The sequence below is a fragment of the Protopterus annectens genome, chromosome 6.part0, assembly GCF_019279795.1.
Source record: "Protopterus annectens isolate FY-2018-M chromosome 6.part0, PAN1.0, whole genome shotgun sequence".
In the NCBI taxonomy this organism is placed as follows: Eukaryota; Metazoa; Chordata; order Ceratodontiformes; family Protopteridae; genus Protopterus; species Protopterus annectens.
In genome coordinates, this window is record NC_056737.1 from 612985423 (window position 1) to 613006730 (window position 21308).

The 21308-nt window shown below is 41.8% G+C and overlaps 1 protein-coding gene across 1 annotated transcript in view; it reads left to right on the forward strand.

Annotated features, from left to right (window-relative positions):
* The window catches only part of LOC122803872 (kelch domain-containing protein 2-like), a 599698-nt gene that overhangs the window by 138759 nt on the left and 439631 nt on the right, over positions 1–21308 (forward strand). Inside the window, exon 4 of the mRNA XM_044073552.1 lies at positions 54–137. Within this exon, the coding sequence (XP_043929487.1) occupies positions 54–137 (84 nt within the window). The remainder of the gene's footprint in view (positions 1–53; positions 138–21308) is intronic.

Consider the following 21308-nt stretch of genomic DNA (forward strand, 5'->3'; position numbering starts at 1 on the left):
GAATCTTGGACTAATTGTGTGTTAATGCATTTATTCAACCATTTCTTTTGAAGAATCCTTACTTTGCTAGAGGTTGGAACAATCATGTTCACGTTTTCGATACTGAAACATTCGCATGGAGCCAGCCAGAGACAAAGGTATCATCTTTTCCTTCCTAATAAAATTCATATTTCTATAGATCACCTTTGGAGGGACAGTGAGTATCATATCTCTGCTTCCAGGAATGAAGTACTTTTTCAAGATGTGGTACCCCCTGAGTTTTTCCCAGTGGTCTCCTTTGCTGAAGGAAGGATGATCACCCTGCATTAAAAAAAATAAATAAATACAAAATCAAGTGTGATGCAAATGTGGTGCAGCTGTGTGGTTTGTTTTCCTACTTCCTTTTGTTTTAGTCTACCAAAGTAATGTCTTTGACAGAAATTTATATTCTACTCCAGCTTCCTTTTGATGACATCATTGTTTTTAACACCTTTATTGACTTATGTAAGATGTAGACAAACATACATTTGTATAAAAGAAAACAAACTATATCAACATGTTCCCTAGTATAAATATTATACAGCACGTTTTTTTATGTGCATCTGTCAAGCCAACATTACATAAATTGCTCAATTCCTGCACTCCCTTAAATCTCACTTCTCTAAAATATTATTCTGCATGTATTGTTCCCTTAATTTCCATTTTTTCTGTGTAATTTGCTCATACACTTTTCTAAAAATCCCACTTACAATTTATTTATCTCTGTTATAATATTCAGAAGTAGGCTACTGTCCTTTAAGGCTATTTTAAGTCTAGCCAATTTCTCAAGAGTGAGAATTAAACTCTCTACCTTGTGTCTTATAAGTAAGCACCTTAACTGTTATGCCAACTTCCCATCAAATAAAGTAAGTTTATACTTTGATTTCCATTTTCTAGTAACTGCTTTTTTGTTAAGCAATCATCAGAATTAAATTTAACAAGGCCTTACAATGTCTAGGCAGTTCAGATTCTATATTCTAGCTCAAAAAAAAACATACTCATTAAACTCCCATAACATATGATGTGATGTCCTATCTCGCCTTCATTCTGTACTGGTTGGATTTGGAACCGATCCTCGGTTCCGACTTGACTGTTTACAAAAGCTCGAGGTCTTCCAACTAGCTTGTGGCTTGCACCCTATCCCATGATGTCCTAGGGAATTCCCCAGATCTCGTTTGCTGCTAAACAAGATCAGGTGCTTCACACACTGGCTCTGGCTAAGTGATTTCTTTCAGTTGTGTTGTTTCCTGAAAACTTTAGTAGTTTTCTCTTGTAATTACTTTGTAGTAGTTTTCGATTAGTTAATATGATTAACAGCTTGACTGTGTTCGTTTTTTCTTGCTGACTGAGTGTTGGCCATCGTTACTCTCTAGGCCTATATATCTTCCCTATCCTGGCTTTCCTAAGCATGCGTTCAAAATAATTTTTCTTAGGCCTGTTGTTTTGAGCTGTTTAATTTAGTGTGTTTTTATTGTTAGATAACTTAGATATTTACTTAGAGGGATATTATACCCTGGTTTAGTTAGAGTGCCTTTTCCTAAGTGTGTGCGTTTTTGATAATTTCCTTTAAGCTCTTCCTCTTTTGTGAAGAGCCTTTTATGTAGCTTGCTCATTTAAGTTAGAGGGCTGCTTGGCCCGTTTAGGTTTTTTTCCTTTCTATGTGCATTAGTCTTGTTGTTGGCCCATTTAAATTAGAGGGCCTTTTTCCATTCTGTGTTACAGTAGTCTTGTTAAATACATTGGTTGACTAACTGTTTTATTGTTGACTATTACCTAAGCTAGCTCATTTAAGTGAGAGGGATGATAGCCCATTTTTGATTTAGATAGTTTTTTCTTTAGTGTGCTTTACGTTTTCAAAAAAAAAAAAAAAGGAAGAGAAACTGTTATTTTTTTATGTTCCCCCCATCCAATAAGTAGCTTGTTTTACTTAGAGGGCTGCTTAGTCCATTTGAATTAGAAGACTTTCCTTAGTGTGTTGTTACATATGTAGTGTTTTTATTTGTTGGCTATTAAAATGCCAAAACAAACCAGAGATGCTAAACCCTCTGGGTTCAAAAAATGTTCTAAGTGCAGTCAGAAAATGTTGATGACTGATGGTCAATAGTGTGTGTGTGTGTGTGTGTGTGTGTGTGTGTGTGTGTGTGTGTGTGTGTGTACTGCCTTGTGAGATTTGTCATTCTTTCAGCCACAGTGTTCTCCTTGAAAGGAAGAATAAGTTTATTCTTAAGGGGTTATTGAAGACTTCCATTTCAGAAGCTGTAGGAGAAGGTCAGAGCCCATACAAAACAGACCTCTTCCCCTTCTTTAAAATCAGGAAAAAGATCTTCATCTTCAGAACCTCATTCAGAGCTGACAAAAAAGTTACCAAAAATTTCCACATAGGACCCGAAACCTGTCGGGCCTGAGAAACCATCCACCTCGGCTCCTTCAGTGTCAGAACCATCAGTGTTTCAAGCTCGGAGCCAGTACTGGAACAGGTTTCTCCCACATTGAGATCCCCATCTTGCAAGTTTCAAAATTGCCTGCTCTCCCTCCTCTCGATCCTCCTGGAGCCTTTCAGATGATGGTGTGGATCACGTGGTGCAGAGACTTTTGAGAACACCAGAGCTAGCCAAACCTTTGTCGGAGCCAACCCAGAGGGATTTGGAACCAACTAAGCCTACCTCTGTCAACATCAATTCCTCCTCCGACCCGACTCGGGGCCTCGGAGCCAGAATGCATAGAGCTGATTGTAGCAGAACCGTCTGAGCCGAGACCTGTTCCAGGATCTTGGGCCCCCGACTACTGCTCTGATTTGCTCTGTGCCATCTGAGCTCAAAGAGTCTAGGAGCTGACGTTCCCCAGTCGGGTCTGGGGAGGACAGTCGGATCGGACATTTGTTATATCCGAAGTTGCCTCTCGGGTCTTCGGCATGTATGAGCTCAGCTACTACATCAGCCTTGGAGCCAACCCCCTTGGTGCTGGGGATGCCTTCTATTTCTGAGCAAGGAGCTTCCTTGGATCATGGATGGGAGGCCGTCAAGGCGCTGAGAGCGCTCTCCCCATGGTCAGCTCCACTCTGAGCCAGTCATTCCTCTCCCCCAAAGGCGCCGGTGTCCATCTTGCCACAACCACATCCATGCAGATGCTGAGACCCTCGGCTTCAGGATGCCCCATTGGGTGAACCCCTCTCTTCCAAATCCTCTCCAGAACACCCTTCTGAAGAGGTCCCTTGCAAGAGATTATGCAAGAGGAAGCATCTGGACTCCCCAGAGGAGTCCATCACATCTGACACAGACTTCAATTCTGAAGGGTCCCCACGCTCACGATTTCAGGATGTCTCCTTTGCAAACATCCTAGAAGTTCTTAAGCAGAGAGGTGGTTGGAAGCCCATCAGCCCTTCAGAGGAGGAGTCTGTCTACCTGAAGGCCTTTGGGTCTCACCCTTCCACCACTTGTGTGTCTCCGCCTTTCAACAAACTCATGGACCTAGTTTGTCGAAAGGCGTGGAAGATTCCAGACTCAGTGGAGCCTGTCCCTCACAGGCCAGATTAATTCATTACATCCCCCATTGATAAAACTTTCCTTACGAAAGGTATCCCAGTAGATGCTACGGTGGTGGCGGCCACCAAGAAGGAACAGTCGGAGATGTCCTCTGCTGTCCATCCTCCAAACAAAGAGTCTCATACAGTGGACAGATACAGAAAGTGCACTTTTTCTTCAGCGACCTTTACACTCAGGTCCCTGAATTATCTCACTTATTGTACCAGGTTACCGAGAGATCTCCTGAAGGAGCTAGGAGATGCTGCCCAGGGGGTATTGGGTAAAGTTTCCTCCCAGCTCTCCACCTTGAATTCAGTGGTAAACTCCTCCATGAGATTCATTTCCTGAGCAACCGATGGACGAGTAGGCAGTGGATTCAGGAATTTTCCTAAGGAGGCATTCCTAGATGCGCTTGTGTAACTTTGCGGAGTCTTTTAAGTCTTCTTTTAACTCCCCCTTCGATGGCTCGTCCTTGTTTGGGCCTAAAGTCAAAGGCACACTAACCAGGTGTGAGCAGAAAGGAAAACCTCTCTCTGCCATAGGAGTCTGTTTTTCCCAACCTTCTAGACCTTATCCAAAAGGTCAAAAGGGGGGGAAAATGTGGTTTTGAAAATCCCAGAGAGTTTTACAAGACACATGTGTGGTGATCCTTCCCCAAGGGGTAGAGGGGGGAGCAGAAATGGAAGAAGCCGGCCATGTGCCTCTGCAAAACCAGGGTGACAAGGAATCCTTCTTTGGCAAGCCCTTTCAGCGCTCCTGAAATGAGGCCCTGCCTGTCTGTCTCTGGAGGCAGTCGGGGTGGCTTATCTTTGTACCCAGAAGCCTGGCTAAAAATCACAAAAGAGAAATGGTTACAAAGCATCATATCCAGAGTTTCATACCATTTTCTTTTCCTGCCCCACACATCAGTAACATTCCGGACATTCCATCCAGTCACAGGAAACAGGCAACACTAGAAATGCAGAGGTTTCTAGAAAAAAGTCATCCAAATATTCCCTGCAGACCAAGTAGGATCCGGAAGTTACTCAAGGTTCTTTTTAGTTCCAAAGAAAACAGGGGACTGGAGACCCATCTTGGATCTCAGCAGGCTGAACAAAGCAGTGAAAAAGTCAGTTTCAGATGGTAACACTGCAGTCAGTTCTCCCTTTTCTGGGAAAAGATGATTGGATGTGCTCTATAGACCTCCAGGATGCGTACTACCACATAAAAATGGACAGGTGGTTCAGGAGTCATTTGCGCTTTCATCTGGGAGCCAGTCACTACCAGTTTCGATCTCTGCCCTTTGGTCTCACTGTAGCCCCCAGAGTGTTCAACAAATGTACATCAGTAGTTACGACTCCTCTGAGACGTCTAGGATTCAGAGTGTTTCTGTACCTAGACGACTGGCTTCTAACCACCACCACCGAGCATCTACTAATAAAAGCAAGAAGATACCACATTGAAACTCTGCTCTCATTTAGGGATCACAATAAATTACAAAAAATCTGCCTTATTGCCATCTCAGCGTAACATTTTTATAGGAGCAGATCTAGACACCACAAAAATAATGGTAAAGTTTCCCCCATAAAGAGTTCATGTCCTTCGATGTCCAGTCTTAATCCTTTTATTCACGAAGAAGGTTCAAGCAAGAACAGTTCTAAAAGTGCTAGGCACCATGGCAGCAGCAATAAATGTAATCCCATTAGCACAGCTACATATGAGAATTCTTCAGTGGCTGCTATTCACTCTGGTCCATGCAGGAACTACCCATGTCCCACCAAATTACAATAACGGAGTCTTGCAGGAAAGGCCTTTGTTGGTGGCTTCACTCCACTCATGTGACTTTAGGTCTACTCTTTGTTTTTCCATAGCCTGCTGCCACAGTGACATTGGACACTTCCCAGATGGGGGGCATTATCAGGGAAGGATGGTCCAAAGCACTTGATAGGATCATGAGGCCCACTTGCATATCAATGTCCTAGAGATGAGAGCGGCGTTTTCAGTATTCCAGGCATTCAAAGATTCTCTTCTGCTAGGAACAATTGCAGTACAAATGGACAATATGCCGGTCATGTAGTGTATAAACAAACAAGGAGGAACCAGATCTTACCCTCTTTGTTGGGAGGCCCTAAGAGTATGGTAGTGGGCGACCTCCTCCCAACATTTTATGATAGCAAAGCACATCCCAGGTAAATCTAACGTGATATGCAAACTCAGCTGGGCAATTCTGATGCCTCACGAGTGGTCCCTAAAACAAGACCTAACGGAAATGATTTTCTGAACATGGGGCCAGCCTTGCTGCGACTTTTTTGCCATGTCCATGAATGCCAAATGGAGCAGATACCTTGCCCTAATCCTCCAGGGGAGTCTCCAATGGATGCACTTGTACACGATTGGCTCCTGGGTCTCCTGTACACCTTCCCTCCCTTCCCATTGATACCCAAAGTTCTTCAGCAAGCCAGCATATTGGGAAGGACCGTAATACTTGTCACCCCTTACTGGCTTCATCAAATCTGATTCCCCTTCCTGTGGCCTCATCTTTAGGAGGAGCCTTGGATTCTGGACCCAGTTCCAGATCTTCTGACCCATCTGTCAGGAATGGCTCCATCCATCTCTTCAAACCTTCAAGTTGACAACCTGGCTGCTCCGATTCCAAACATAGCCAGGCTATTTGACCTTTTACCTTCAGTGCAGCATATCCTGATTTCTTCTACGAGAAAATTATATGCGAGCAAATGGAAAAGATTTTCTTCCTGGGCCTTGGAAAATCATATTGACCCTTTCTCTGCATTTATACCTTCCATACTGGAGTTCTTAGCAAAGCTGTTTCATGACAGGGCAGCTGTAGCTACTATTCGAGTTCAACTAGCAGCGATCTCTAATTTCCATTTAGAAGTGGGGCCAGACGTTATGTCCCACAGAGTTTGCAAAGCCTTCTTGAGGGGTACCATTCTGGTAAGACCGCCCATTAAGCCACCTCTACCCCCATGGAACCTGAATTTTGTGTTATCCCGTGTGATTCTTCCCCCTTTGAGCCCACATCATCATGTGACTTGAAGTTCTTAACTGGAAGATGATTTTCTTAATAGCCATCACGTCAGCTAGGAGAATTTTGGGGGTTACAAGCATTGTCTATCAAACCCCATATATGCTGTTCCACAAGGACAGAGTGCCACTTTGTACAAATCCATCCTTTATGCCAAAAGTTTGCTCAGACTCAAACTTAAACCAATCCATAGACTTACAAGTTTTTTCCCCGAAGTATAGCAATAAGGAAGAATATATGTTACACCAACTAGATGTACGTATGCAATTACGTTTCTACTTGCATAAAATGAAGGACTTCAGAAAGACTGACCAATTATTTGTGTCCTTCTCAGATTGCAAAAAAGGTGCTTCAGTTACTAAGACCACTCTCTGCAGATGGCTGTCAGACTGCATTACATTCACCTACAAATCCCAAAGCAGACAACTTCCCGACAAAGTAAGAGATCATTCTGCCAGAGCTATTTCTACCTCTTCTGCCTTTTGGGCTAAGCTGCCAATTGATACCATTTGTGCTGCAGCAACATGGGCAAGACCTCATACCTTTATTACTCATTACAAAGTTGATTTGGCCTCCAGGGACAGAATATCTTTTGGGTTCACTGTTCTGAAAAATATTCTCCCTTGAGCCACCTGAGAAAGATGATGCTAGGGACACTGTCCCAGCCAGTACAGAATGAAGGCTAGAAAGGACAACATTACATAAAGAAGTTATGTACTCACCATAACATTCCACATGTGTTGCCCATCTTGCCTTCATTCTTACATCCCACCCTCCTTCACCCAGCCTTTAGCTCCTGGAGGACCGAGAGGATTTATTTGGTGACTAATATTATCTGACCCTCTTCTTGGCTTGTAAGTAGTACACTTTTATATGCATATATTAGTATACCAGCAAACAAAATCTGGGGAATTCCCTAGGGCATAATGGGATAAGGGTGTAAGCCACGAGCTAGTTGAAGACCTCAAGCTTTTGTAAACAGCCGAGATGGAACAGAGTATCAGTTCTGAACCAACCAGTACAGAATGAAGGCAAGATGGACAGCACACATGGAACGTTATGGTGAGCACATAACTTTTTTTCCAGTTACCTCTTTCTTTCCCATCACACGTCTGACATTTGCCATCTACCTGAGGAAACATTGTTTGGCATCTGCTTGGGAGTATAAAAATATCTATACAAACACTTCCAAGAAAAATCCTAAATCTTCTAGACTTTGTTGCATACTGAAGAGCCATACATATGCCCTCCCATTGTTCCCTTGTCAATTGGGAAGATAGACTGGTTAAGCAATCTTTTCTATCCTCTGATTCCTGTCGTTAGCATGTAGTACTTTATATGCCGTACTAATTAGCCCTTTTTTGGCAGCAGCTCCTGTTCTCAATAAAGCTATAAACTCTACCAGAGCAGATGTTTTCACTTAGAATTCTCTCATCCTTTTTTTTCTTTGCCTAAACTCTATCAGTCCCCGATAAGAATGGCAGTCTATAGCCTGCAGTCCAAATGTCTTCTTGACCTCTTTCCATTCTGTTACATTTCCTCCTCCTCTAGTTATTTGCTCTCAATACCTTCGTTCCTTTGCTAGTTTTCTCCAGTAAATTCCATCCCCCTATGCTTATTCACTGTACCCCTAATTGAAGTAATGTCTATCAGCAAAATCTCTTCAGTTCTCCTGTTGGCTTAGTTTTTAGAGTACTTTCTTGTACTTGATGAATTTAATATTCTGTATGGATGTTGTTATTCTCCTTAAGGATCTTTATCCAAAATCCCACTCTCTATTTCTTGACCCACGGCCGCTTCATCATCATCACTTTCTACTTGGAATTATAACTTTCTGCTTGTGTTAGGTGTATGAGCCTTAACTGTGTAGCTCTAAAATATCCCTTCGAATCAGGTAATCCTAAACCACCCTGTTCTATTGGAAGGATTAGCTAGCCCACTTGACCCTTGCCCTCTTTCCCTCCTAAATAAATTCATTAAACTTTTTATTAATTATTGTCCACAACTTCTCCTCTGGTTGTTAAAAAAAATTACCTGACCTGTATATAAAACTAAAGGGACTAAAAACATTTTCACCACTTTTATCTTGCTGTCCATATCCTTAAACAAGAGCTTCCAGTTTCTCACATTTTAATATTTTTTGTAGTCTCTTCCCACATATCCTTACCATAACAAAATCCTTTAAGATCCATGCTCATAGATACTTAATTTTATCATGTCCCTCTAAATATGGGTTTTACTGAACAAATTTGTGTGTGTACATAATGTACAGCTATATCTTCATTAGTTTCATTTCCTGAAAAGACTTCAAACTGTTTCAAAATGTTGTGCAGCACTCGTATGTCCTTTTCTGTTTTGTTAGGTACAAAATAATATTGTCTGCAAATGAAGCCAACCTTCCTTGATTACCATGCCAATTACATCTTTGAAATCGAGTCCCTTATTTTCTTTGCCAGTGGCCCTTAATATAACAAAGAGAAAAAAGGGCACCCCTGCCCGGTTCCTCTTCTCAGACACAACTTATCAGAGAAGAACCCTCCCACTTTAATTTTTGACCCCCCCATCCCTCATATATTCTCCTAAATAACCTTATTGTCAGGGAATGCAAATTCTTCCGTTGCCCTTCTCATAAAATCCTAGCTTACTCTGTAGAATGCTTTCTCTGCATCAAGACCCTCCAACAACATAACAGCGGTATTTTCTTACATTTTGCTTCCAACTAGATCATCATTGTTCTATTAATGTCAAATGTTTGCTTCCCCTACAGAAAACCACATTGATCCATATCTATCAGTTTTGGCAGCACATTTGACATTCTTTTAGCTGTTTTAGACATAAACACTTTATAATCATGATTTAAAATTGAAATGGGCCTATATGAATTAATGACATCGTTTTTGAGGCTTTGTACTGTGGTTGTTAGCAGTGGACACTGCTGCACTTGGATAGCAGCTGTACACCCTCTAACCTAACAGACTTTCACTTTTTAACCTAGTTCACCTGTACTGGAAGCAGATGTGACATCCACTGTTTCACCTTCCTTTGTACTATTTTAACTATGTAATGTTTTAAACCTTTAATACCGCTAAAAATATTCAAGATATTTTTAAAAATGGCATCATTAAAGTGTAACATTTTGATCACATATGGAATATATTTTGAATTTAGTATCTTTTAGATGTCTTGGTGTTCAGGCTATCCACATATCAAAGCATGTCAAGCATTCATTCTTATGTGTATAGCTGCAGCAGATACAGTGGGTTACTTGCTGTTTTTGCTTTGGTTATAAGTGCAGTAGACTTGAAATGTTTTTATTCACTCCTTATAAGGAAATGTTCGCCTTTAAGTTTTATTGATTTCCATTAACTGGGTTTTAGGCTGAAATATCTGCACGTGCCCTAAAGTATTAAAAACAAGTACTCTGGAAAGCAGCATTTTTTCAGTTAATTCTTAATACTTTGTTTCACAATTTCAGCAGTTTTTTTATTAGGTGGGTTCTTGGGCAATATAAAGTTAGTACAATAACTGAACTGTAACTACTTATCTTTTTCAAAACAGTCTTTGTGAGCAGGTCCTTAATCGTTTAGAATATCCTACTGTTTGTTATTTGACAAACAAAGACCTCTGTGCACAATTTCCTACAATTCCAAGCCTTTCTTTTGAGACCCCACTGCCATCTTCAGCTCTAGTTTTAGAAACAAGGGTATGTTTAATTTCAGATTTAATTGAAATACTTGTTACAACGCACTGTAGCAGTAAATAAAACAGTTAACTGTAGTACAAACAGGTGACATAATATAAAGTAATAGATAAAATAAGTCAACATAATGTCATATGCTGAATTAAAAAGGTGGATTTTGAGGGACGTTTTGAAACCATACAGGGTAGGAAAATCCATCATCCACTGATGGAGGAGATTCAAGATGTGCGTTACCAGACAGCAAAAGAAAGAGTGTCCTATGTCTCCAAGAACAGTTTTGAAGCTTTCAGCCACCTCCTGGAAGGGAGTTACACACTGGTCTAGCATGACTACAAGGAACCAGGGGCTCTTTCATGTGGCGGGACCCAGTTTGTGTAACCCTAAGTACAGACCAACCTCTTTGGGGCATCTACTGTGGTGCACAGTATCCTCAAGATAGGAGAACATTGATCACAGACTGCGCACTGTGGCAGAGCTAGTCACTCGACAGTGTAAAATATGGCTGTAGGTGATTTGGTCATGTTGACTAATGTCGCCAAATGGACATGAGTATTTACCAGTGATAAGCAAGTTGAGGACCCGGCCTACTCTGACCTACACCAGGGACCCATGCTAATGGTGGGAGGGGTGTATGTGCCTCTATTGGCCAGTGTCTGCCCACCATAAAGCCCAGCATCCCTGGGTCAATAAGCAATAGGCTGGCCTTTGTCTAGTTGCCCAGCCTGGGTTACCTGGGAGAGCTCTGTTGAGTGAAAGCTGGATGCAAAACCAATCAACCTGCCAAGCATATACTAAGAATTGCTCCACTTAATGTGGGTTCACTGATGGGATGCAGTTTGGAAGTGGATGACATGATGATACAGAGGAGGCTGGTCATCCTGTATATCCAAGAGACAAGATGGAAGGGCGGTGTAGTAAAGTCATTTGGCTTGCGTTCCAGAGTCTACTACTCAGGAGGGGGACAGGCTAGAAATGGTGTGGGAATTGTGGTGAGAGAGAGGCTGTAGAAGGCAATGAGGGATATCATCAGAATTAGTGATAGCCTCATGGCAATGAGACTCCATTGTAATGATAGGGCAGTGTTCATAATCATAGCATTTACTTATTTATTTTACAGTTGTTAACCGGGAAATTCCAACTGGACACGGGTCCTTTTTCAGTGGAGGCCCGGGGAGAAAAGCTCCACAGAACAATAAATGAGCAGCAGAGTTCATGAAGAACAATTGAATATACATACAATAACAAATAATACATACTGCAGCAAACATAGCTATACATATAATATGAAACATAGTAATGAACAGATATACCAATATCTAGCTAAAAGCTAGAAATAAAGGTAGGTTGTATATACAGATAGTACTGAGCTCAAATAGATACTGTTCTAAACTCATATACCCAAATCTTGTTTACAAATATTGCACTAAACTCAAGCAAATATAAAGCAGAAGCTCCACAAGAAGGTGGAACAAGCTAGAAGGGCTGATGGGATGGAAGGGAAAGATAGAGGAGTAAGAGAGGAGACCGAGTGAGTAGTATATGTGGTAGTGAGAGGAAGCTAGGTGTAAGCCAGTTGGATATGTATTTGGAGTTGACATGAAGTGAGGTAGTTAAGCATGTTGTAACAGGTCTGGGAGATTGAGTGAAGCGGGAAGGAGGAAGCATATCCCCCACAGCAGGATTGTGATAGTGAGGAAAAGAGTGCATTCCGACAGCACTTGCAGAACCTACTAGATAAAGCAGGACAACATGAATTGGTATTGATAATGGATGACTTGAATGATACAAGGACTGCCTGGGTCCACATGGCATGGGTGGGGCAACAGGAATAAAGAAGCAGAGGCCATTCTAGATTTCTGTCTAGCAAATGTCTTGATAGTAGCGAACACATGGTTCAGAAAAAGAGACATAGACTCCACTGTGGCCAAAGCTAATTCCTCAGATCACTCATTTTTTACCCTGGATCCCCTTGGTGTAGCACATACAGGCACTCTTATTGCTCCTATTAGAGGAAACTGGGAAGGCTTCCCTGTTTTCAGAGAATATTGTGCCTATGCCAAGCAGGGTTGCCAAATTTCCCAATATGAGCAGGACTGTTCAACAGACAAATCCCGAGTCCTGCATTGCCTCTGAAAATCCGCATTTTGTTTGCATGTCCTACTTTTTTTTTCTTTTTTTGGTTGCTCGTCCTGACAAAGAACAGGAAATAAGAAAATAAGATTAGTGTGCACTGAAATAGGACTGACTATGAATACTAAAACTTGTTTTACAGTTGTACACTGAAAGTGATTGTTGCTGTTTTTAATACATTTATTATTTAATGTAGTTGGGATGATTGAAATCTGTACTCTGACGTCATTATTTGTGTGTATGGTGAAAAACTGAGAGGTGATGCTGAATATATACTGATTTTTCTTCCTGAGACTGGTGCCTAAATCTCATATAAGTACTGCTTTCTTGGATGCTAAGGAATTGAGGTAGTGTGCATTGGGAATAGTTTAAAATTTTTCTCCAGAAATGGAGCGACTTGTACACAAAGATGTTGTAACTGTGCAACTGTTAGTAAAAACGATTAACTTTATGGCAGTTTTAGAAATCTTCTTCTGTTCTTGATGACTTTGGTGGACCGATATATTTGGTGGCTCGGGTTATCTGGTTCTTTACTAATTTGTGGATTTGGTGCAGTAACTAGAATACTTGTTAGTAAGGAATATGTCGCACTCAGTAGTACTTAAAATTTATTTATTTGATTTTGGTTTTCAGTAATTTAGAAGTAAAAGAAAAAGAGGTGTGTTTATGACATAATACACAGTGATATGGGTAAATATGAATAATCAGTGATGAGATGAGGTGCATGGCAAAGAGAGACGTGGCTAAGGCTAAGGATAAGGCGTATGAAGAGTTGTATAAAAGGTTGGACACTAAGGAGCGATAAAAGGACCTGTACTGATTGGCTAGACAGAAGGACCGAGCTAGTAAAGATGTGCAGCAGGTAAGGGTGATAAAGGATAATGAGGAAAACATACTCACAAGCGAGGAGAGTGTGTTGAGCAGATGGAAAGAGTACTTTGAGGGGTTGATGAATGAAGAGAATGAGAGGGAGAGAAGGTTGGATGATGTGCGGATAGTGAATCATGAAGTGCAGTGGATTAGCAAGGAGGAAGTAAGGATAGCTGTGAAGAGGATGAAGAATGGAAAGGCTGTTGGTTCAGATGACATACCTGTGGAAGCATGGAGGTGTTTAGGTGAAATGGCAGTGGAGTTTTTAACTAGATTGTTTAATGAAATCTTGGAAAGTGAGAGGCTGCCTGAGGAATGGAGAAAAAGTGTTTTGGTACCAATTTTTTAAGAATAAGGGTGATGTGCAGAGCTGTAGTAACTACAGAGGGATTAAAATGATCGGTCACAGCATGAGGTTATGGGAAAGAGTAGTGGAAGCTAGGTTAAGAAGGGAGGTGATGATTAGTGATCAGCAGTATGGTTTCATGCCAGGAAAGAGCACTACAGATGCGATGTTTGCTCTGAGAGTGTTGATGGAGAAGTACAGAGAAGGTCAGAAGGAGTTGCATTGTGTCTTTGTGGATTTAGAGAAAGCATATGACAGGGTGCCTAGAGAGGAGTTGTGGTATTGTATGAGGAAGTCGGGAGTGTCAGTGAAGTATGTAAGAGTGGTACAGGATATGTACGAGGGTAATGTGACAGCGGTGAGAATGACTGATGCATTTAAGGTGGAGGTGGGATTACATCAAGGATCAGCTCTGAGCCCTATCTTATTTGCAATGGTTATGGACAGGTTGACAGACGAGATCAGACAGGAGTCCCCGTGGACTATGATGTTTGCAGATGACATTGTGATCTGTAGTGAGAGTAGGGAACAGGTGAAGGAGGCCCTGGAGAGATGGAGATATGCTCTAGAGAGAAGAGGAATGAAGGTCAGCAGGACTAAGACAGAATATATGTGTGTGAATGACAGGGAGGATAGAGGAATAGTGAGGATGCAGGGAGTAGAGGTGGCGAAGGTGGATGAGTTTAAGTACTTGGGATCAACAGTTCAGAGTAATGGTGAGTGTGGAAGAGAGGTGAAGAAGAGAGTATACAGGCAGGATGGCGTGGGTGGAGAAGAGTGTCAGGAGTGATTTATGACAGACTAGTACCAGTAAGAGTGAAAGGGAAGGTCTACAAGAGGGTAGTGAGACCAGCTATGTTATATGGGTTGGAGACAGTGGCACTGAGGTGTCAGAGCTTGACATTGCAGAGTTGAAGATGTTAAGATTTGCACTAGGTGTGACGAGGATGGACAGGATTAGGAATAAGTATATTAGAGGATCAGCCCAGGTTGGAAGGTATGGAGACAAAGCCAGAGAGGCAAGATTACGTTGGTTTTGACATGTGCTAAGAAGGGATGCAGAGTATATTGGGAAAAAGATGCTAAGGATGAAGCTGCCAAGTAACATGAAAAGAGGAAGGCCTAAAATAAGTTTTATGGATGTGGTGAGAGAGGACATGCAGGTGGTTGGTATGACAGAGCAAGATACAGAGGACAGGAAGAAATGGAAACAGTTGATCTGCTGTGGCGACCCCTAAGGGAGCAGCCAAATGAAGAAGAAGACTAGTAAAACACTCCGTCAATATTTACTCTACAAGCAAGACAAAACATATAATGCAGGTGAGTCTTTCCTGCTGTGATCATGATGAAAAACGCCCTTGCAGCAGTATAGTCATTGCATTCTGCTCTGTTTTCTAGTTTCTTGCATTCAATCCAAGGTGCGACAGAATGCCCATTGTGAATTATAGATTTGTTCTTCTGTTCCACATTAATCTGTTATTTTTGTAGTCAGACTTTTGCGGCTGATGCTGTTACTTAATCTTGATGTGGATGATAGTGGTGTTTTCATTTAAAAAAAAATGCTGAGTAACTCTTGCAAGCCAAGTCAGTCAGTGGCTGGTGCTAATCTGGTAAGGCAGTCTGTGATGTATAGGTGATAGTGAAGTATGCTAAGGAAGAAGACATGTCAAGCTGTATTTAGAACAGTCAACGTGAAGATTTTTATCTGTCTAGCCATTTCTTTGTGCATACGTGCATATGCACAATATCTCAATATCTATTCTGTGTATATGTGTGTGTGTGTGTGTGTGTGTGTGTGTGTGTATATATATATATATATATATGTGTGTGTGTATATATATATATATATATATATATATATATATATATATATATGTGTATATATATATATATATATATATATATATATATTTTTTTTTTTTTTTTTTTTTTTTTCCCGCTCATCCGTAGGGGAGCTGCTGCCATTAACAACACTGTTGGTCCCATTTTCCTGTCAAAAGGAAACAGAAAACTAAACATTGAATGTACTCCTCTTCCATATTCCATAGACAGGAGAAGTCTACTAGATTTAGCTCAGGGTTTAATTCAGGCTGATGACCCTTCTTATAAGGCTTTATAAAGAAAGAAAAGAAAGAAGAAGAGAAATTCAAGAAATTCGAAAATCAAGAATCTGAACTGAACAGAGGAAAAAGAGCAAAGATGACAGATGCTGATTTGACTTCGCTGACTTGCTGAGAGCATGAGGGAGGATTCTGCATCTCTTCTTGATGGGGTAAGGTAACTGAGATGGTTTACATGTGGATATGACAATGAGTAAAGTAACACTGGACTGAGGTCTCACAGTCCCCATAAATACTAATGAACTATGAACCCATTCCAAACACCCATCATGCTGTTGGCTTTGTAGGATTTATGTCAATGGCAGCAATTTTCATGACTGTTGACCCTAAAAAGGCAGATACATTGTATAAAGTTCCTCAGTCTTTTAAGTTCTTATACACTCATCCCAAACCCAACATAGCAGTTATAGCTTGAGTTGAAGCTTCTACTGCTAATTATTTAGTTAATTCTTATCCTACACCTTCTGACAAGGATGTGAAAATAATTGATGTGCGGAGGGATAAAAGTGCATACTTTTCCAACTTGGATTTTTAGAATTTTGAGTTGTCAGTCTGAAGTGATAAAGTTTATTCTGACTAATTGTGAAAGTATGAGGAACATTTTTTTCTGAATTTGTGAGGGCAAATCTTCTTCCATTTTACAGGTCACATCTCATTGTTTAAAGTGTGTCCATGACTCTGTTGAAACTTCTTCAAGAGCTATGGCCACTAGTACTGTTTTGTTGAGATTTTCTAGCTGCATTCTCAAAAAACCTTACAGATGATATAAAATGAGGTTTAAAATACTCCCCCAGAGAGAGAATTAGTTTTTGGACCCTCTGCTGCAGAGCTTATCAAAAAGTGTGATGAGAGGGTTAAGCTAATTCGGGGAATCTCTTAAGATTTTTTCAGTCCTCCTTTTCCAAATTTTCTAAGGTATTCTATAACCTTCATCCAGTTTTGCCAAAAAACAAAGTAATCAGTCTCAGCAAAATGCTGGTAAACATGCAGTTAAGAAGAAATGGCAAGGGGGGTTCCCAATCGAAAACAGGACCCCCCCCAAAACAATGATCTACAAACTTGAACGACAATTAAAGGGACTTTGCCTCCCCTCACTCCCTTGCAGTCCCTTTTCCCTTGCAGAAAGTCTGAATCTCCCCTGTTCTCTTTGGCAACAGTTTCAGACAAATTGGTTCTGAAGATCATTCATTAAGGTGAAATCCCTCCTTTCTGGTGTGTAATTTCTCATCCAGCAGACCAGACTCCTGTACCCCCCCCCCCCGTTCTTCAACACATGTTGTCCCAGGGAGTGATAGAGCCAGTTCCTCCTTCCCAGGCTGGGAAGGATTTTTATTGAAGGATGTTTTGGGTGCCAAAGAAAGAAAATGTTTGGAGACCAGTCCTGGGTATTTGTTTCCTAAACCGAATTGTGATAGTGCCCAAGTTCAAAATGCTGTCACTTCACAGTCTGTTACCCCTTCTTTCTCATTGCTTTCCTGGTAACACTAGACTTTAAAGATTCTTAACATCACATCCATCCTCATCCAAACTTCAGCCATTTCTTAAGGTTTTGTGTATCTGGATCATATCATCAGTTCTCTGCCTTACCTTTTGGACTGTCCACTGCACCAAGAGTGTTCACATAGTGTCTAACTCCAGTTGTAGCTCAATTCAGGCTAGAGGGTATCTATATCTTTCCATATTTAGGTGCCTTGCTTATCTTTACAAAGTCTTTTTCAAAGTGTCGAGAATCTCTCACTTTTGTAAGAGGTCTCTTATACAATCTCGGAATCCAAGAGAACATTAAAATCTTTTTTTTTTTATTATTATTCCTGGGGAGTCTGCTGTACCTAGATCTATTTTTAGAGTTTTCCACTTAGACTTCCATCACTGTGAACTGCAAAGGAATACCTCATGATTTTGGGTCTCATGACATCTATGATTCTCATGATAACCTTGCAAGACTCCACATGGGAAAGATACATTGGAATCTGTAGTCTTTTTGATCCCAGCACTAATATCCATTACCTTTTTAAAGCCCGGTTTTAGAGTTTGTCAGAAGAGAATCCTGAATCCAGGTCTCCCTTTCTCCCTTCCCTTTCCAAAACAATTACCATAGACATCTCAGACTTTGCTTGGGGAGCAGATAAAAGTGCAAGTTGTTTGGAACACCAAGGACAAATATAAACACGCATGTATAACACAGATGCTTGCTCTAGTCAAGGCACTCAACTCTCTGAATCATCTTTGGTCCCTTCTTAGGTTCATAGGTTGGTACTAGTCTATCGGCCCTAGGGGGACTATACAAGCCTAGCCATAACAATTCCCTGGATATTTCTTCCCACAATATTTACTTCCCTGGACCCCTGTCTAGCAGGGTGACTGACATGATCCCTGGCGTGAATTTCCTATCTCCCATCCAATCGTCAAGGTTCCTTTTGAAGAGGGCCAAGGAGATGATCTGCTTGACATGTATGGGCAGTCTATTCCAGAGTATGGGGAGTCTCTGGGTCAGGAACCTATCCCTCCAGCATGTTTTGTTCATTGTAATGACAATTTAAATCCCTGGAGCGTGTGGCTCTCAGGGATTGGGATTTCTTTAAGTGCAGCATGTCCAACAGCTCAGGGTTTGACATGGCTTTGTATGTTAAGTAGAGATCGCCTCTGAGTAGACGATAGAGTATAGCTGGAGTTTTTTTAGATGGTCAGCATAGGGCATCTGCTTTAGGCCTGTGATTCTTTTAGTGAGGTATTTCTGCAGCCTTTCCAGCTGTTGCAGATGTCTTGTGAGGTACATACCAAACTGGGAGTTGTACTCTATAATGGGTCTAATGAGGGATGAGTACAGTGGGACAATGACCTCCTTTTTTCTGGATGAAAATCCCTTAGTGATGAGGTGTGCCACATAGAAGGATTTCCTGACTGTTGTGGCGATGTAGTTATCGAAGGTGAGACCACTGTCCACCTGTGTCCCTAAGTCTGTCAACACACATTCTGTGTTTAGTGTACTGCCACCTATGTGGTAATTCATGGGTACATGGTTTTCCCAAAGGGGTAACTATACATTTCTTGGCATTAAGCTTGAGTCCATGGCTCTGGCACCAAGCTTCTGTTTCTGTAAGCCCTTTTGTAGAATATCCACATCATTTGGGGATTCAATAATGGCTTCCAGTTTGCAGTCATCTGCAAACTTCCTTAGCCAGAGTCCCTTAGTGTTGGTCTGTACTTCAGAGAAGTAGATGCCAAACAAGAGCGGTCCCAGGACTGGACCCTGAGGTACTTCACTTGTCTGGAGCTGGATTTGGAGTCTGCTACTTTTACAGTCTGGGTTCTGTCAGTAAGCCAGTTGGCAACCCATCGAGTGACGTAGGGATTTATGCCCAGCTTAGTAAGTTTATCTATGATTCCAGAGTGGGGGATGATGTCAAAGGCCTTGGCGAGGTCCAGTTAGGCTGTGTGGACTGCTTTTCCTTCGTCCACAGCTCCGGAGACTGATTCGAAGAAGTCAGTCGGGTTCAGGAGACAAGATCGGCCCTTCACAAACCTAAACTGAGTGGGGTTCAGTGTTTGAAGGTTGCCAATGTCTTAAGTTCCATGATAATGCGTTCCATGCCCTTGCAGATCAGGCTCGTCAGACTGATGAGACAATAGTTCCCGGGATCCAAGGTGGATCCCCCCGTGTGGAGTTGGATAACTATACCTGTGCACCACTCAGTGGGCACAAAGCCTGAGGTGAGGCTATAATTAAACATGACACTTAGGTGAGGTGCCAGTTAATTTTGTAGCGGTGGTGGTGCTCCGGTAGCGTTGTCGCCTCACAATTAGACATTGCCCGTTCGATTCTCAGAGCGTCTTCTGTGTGGCGACATGCATAAACAGGTGTTCCTTCATTGAAGGTTGTGCGTTAGGCTCGGCAAGCCAGCAAGTAAAACTCTACTGCCAGTCATTAGCGGACTGGAGTTCCGCTGTGGCGACCCCTAACTGGGAAAAGCCAAAAGACACAAACAAATGTAATACACAGCCCGGGATGTCATCTGGTCCCATGGATGCTGTATTCTTAGTTTTGGAGAGTGCAGTTTCTACCTGTGTGGCCGTGATTACCAGAATCTGGCAATCTTATGGTATTGAGATGGGCGCTTTAGGGAGTGAAAGGGGGGTGAAGTTGGCACTAAATCGATCTGCCAGAATTTTGGCAATATCCTTGGGATCAGTATATTTAATGCCATTTTGTTGTAGCTCAGAGCAGATCTGAGCATTGTCATTTAGATCCTTGACATAACTATAGAATGCCTTGTGGTTGTCTTTGGAATCTTTGGCAATGTTATTTTCGTAACTAGCTTTGGAGAATTTTATGAGGACTCTCAGCTTCTTACCGAGGCTGGTAAGGGAGTTTTTTGCATCCTGGTATATTCCTCTTTTCTGCAGCAGTTTCTTCCTCCTGTTGTATAGTTTGTTTATGGCAGGGGACCACCAGATTGGCTTCCTTTTTTTGGAGGAGAGCGTCTTGGTTCTATTTGGGATGGCACGATTCATGCACGAGTGGATGTGCTCATACAGTGCCGTAGTGTAGGATTCAGCAGTCGAACTTTCAGATCCCGTCTGTATGGGTGTCATGAAGTTTGTCACTTCTCAGTTGAGTAGCATGAAGTTTGCTTTGGAGAAGTTTTTTACGGAGGTTTCCTTACTGTGGGTGGGGGTGGGATGTGGATGTCAAGGGTGATTTGCTTATGATCAGACCTGACTAATGAGAGGGTGACTATTGGTGTGGAGCATCTGTCTCCCATGTTGGTAATGACCAGGTCTAGGATGTTGGAGCCCCTGGTGGGACAATGGATTAGTTGATCCAGGTCATTAGAATGTATGAATTCCAAGATTGGGAAAAGGTGTTGGTACCAGAGTAGTTTTCCCAGTTAATGGCAGGGTAGTTGAAATCACCCAGTATTAGGGTGTTTGGTTGTATCTTAATATTTTCCAGTATGTTTAGAAAGGTGTAGTGAGAATCTTGGGGCATGGTGGGGGATCTGTAGCAAGCTACAATTTGGATTATAGTTTTACCTAGTGTTAGTTGCACCTGGAGAATTTCTGATGCATTGTGTTGGGCAACTAGCCTGGTGGTGTGTATATGCTTGGTGAATATGGACACTCCTCCACCTTTAGTGTTTTGGTCTTGGTTTGGTGGCCAAAAAGTGTGGTAATGGTTGTAGCCTGGTATTTCAGGGGTGCCCTCTGGAGCCTTGAGCCAGGTCTCAGTTACTGCACAGATATCGATGTTCTCAATTTTTAGGAGTGCTACGAGAGAATGCATTTTAAGATTTAGACTTCTAGCACTGAGTAGCATTACCTTCAGATCTGGCATGCTTGTGTCTGTTACGGTGGTGGTTTTGTCCTTTGAACCTTGCCTAAAAAAGGCACTATAGGGGTGGCAAGAGCTTTAGCCAGTATCCTGAATCCCAGGGGTGACAGGTGCAGACCATCTCTGGCAAAGCATCGCGGTTTGTCGATCATGTCTTCCCAAGTAGACAGATACTGGATCCCCTTTGAATGACACCAGAAGCTTAGCCAATTGTTGAAGTCAATCATTTTGTCCTTACACTGTGGT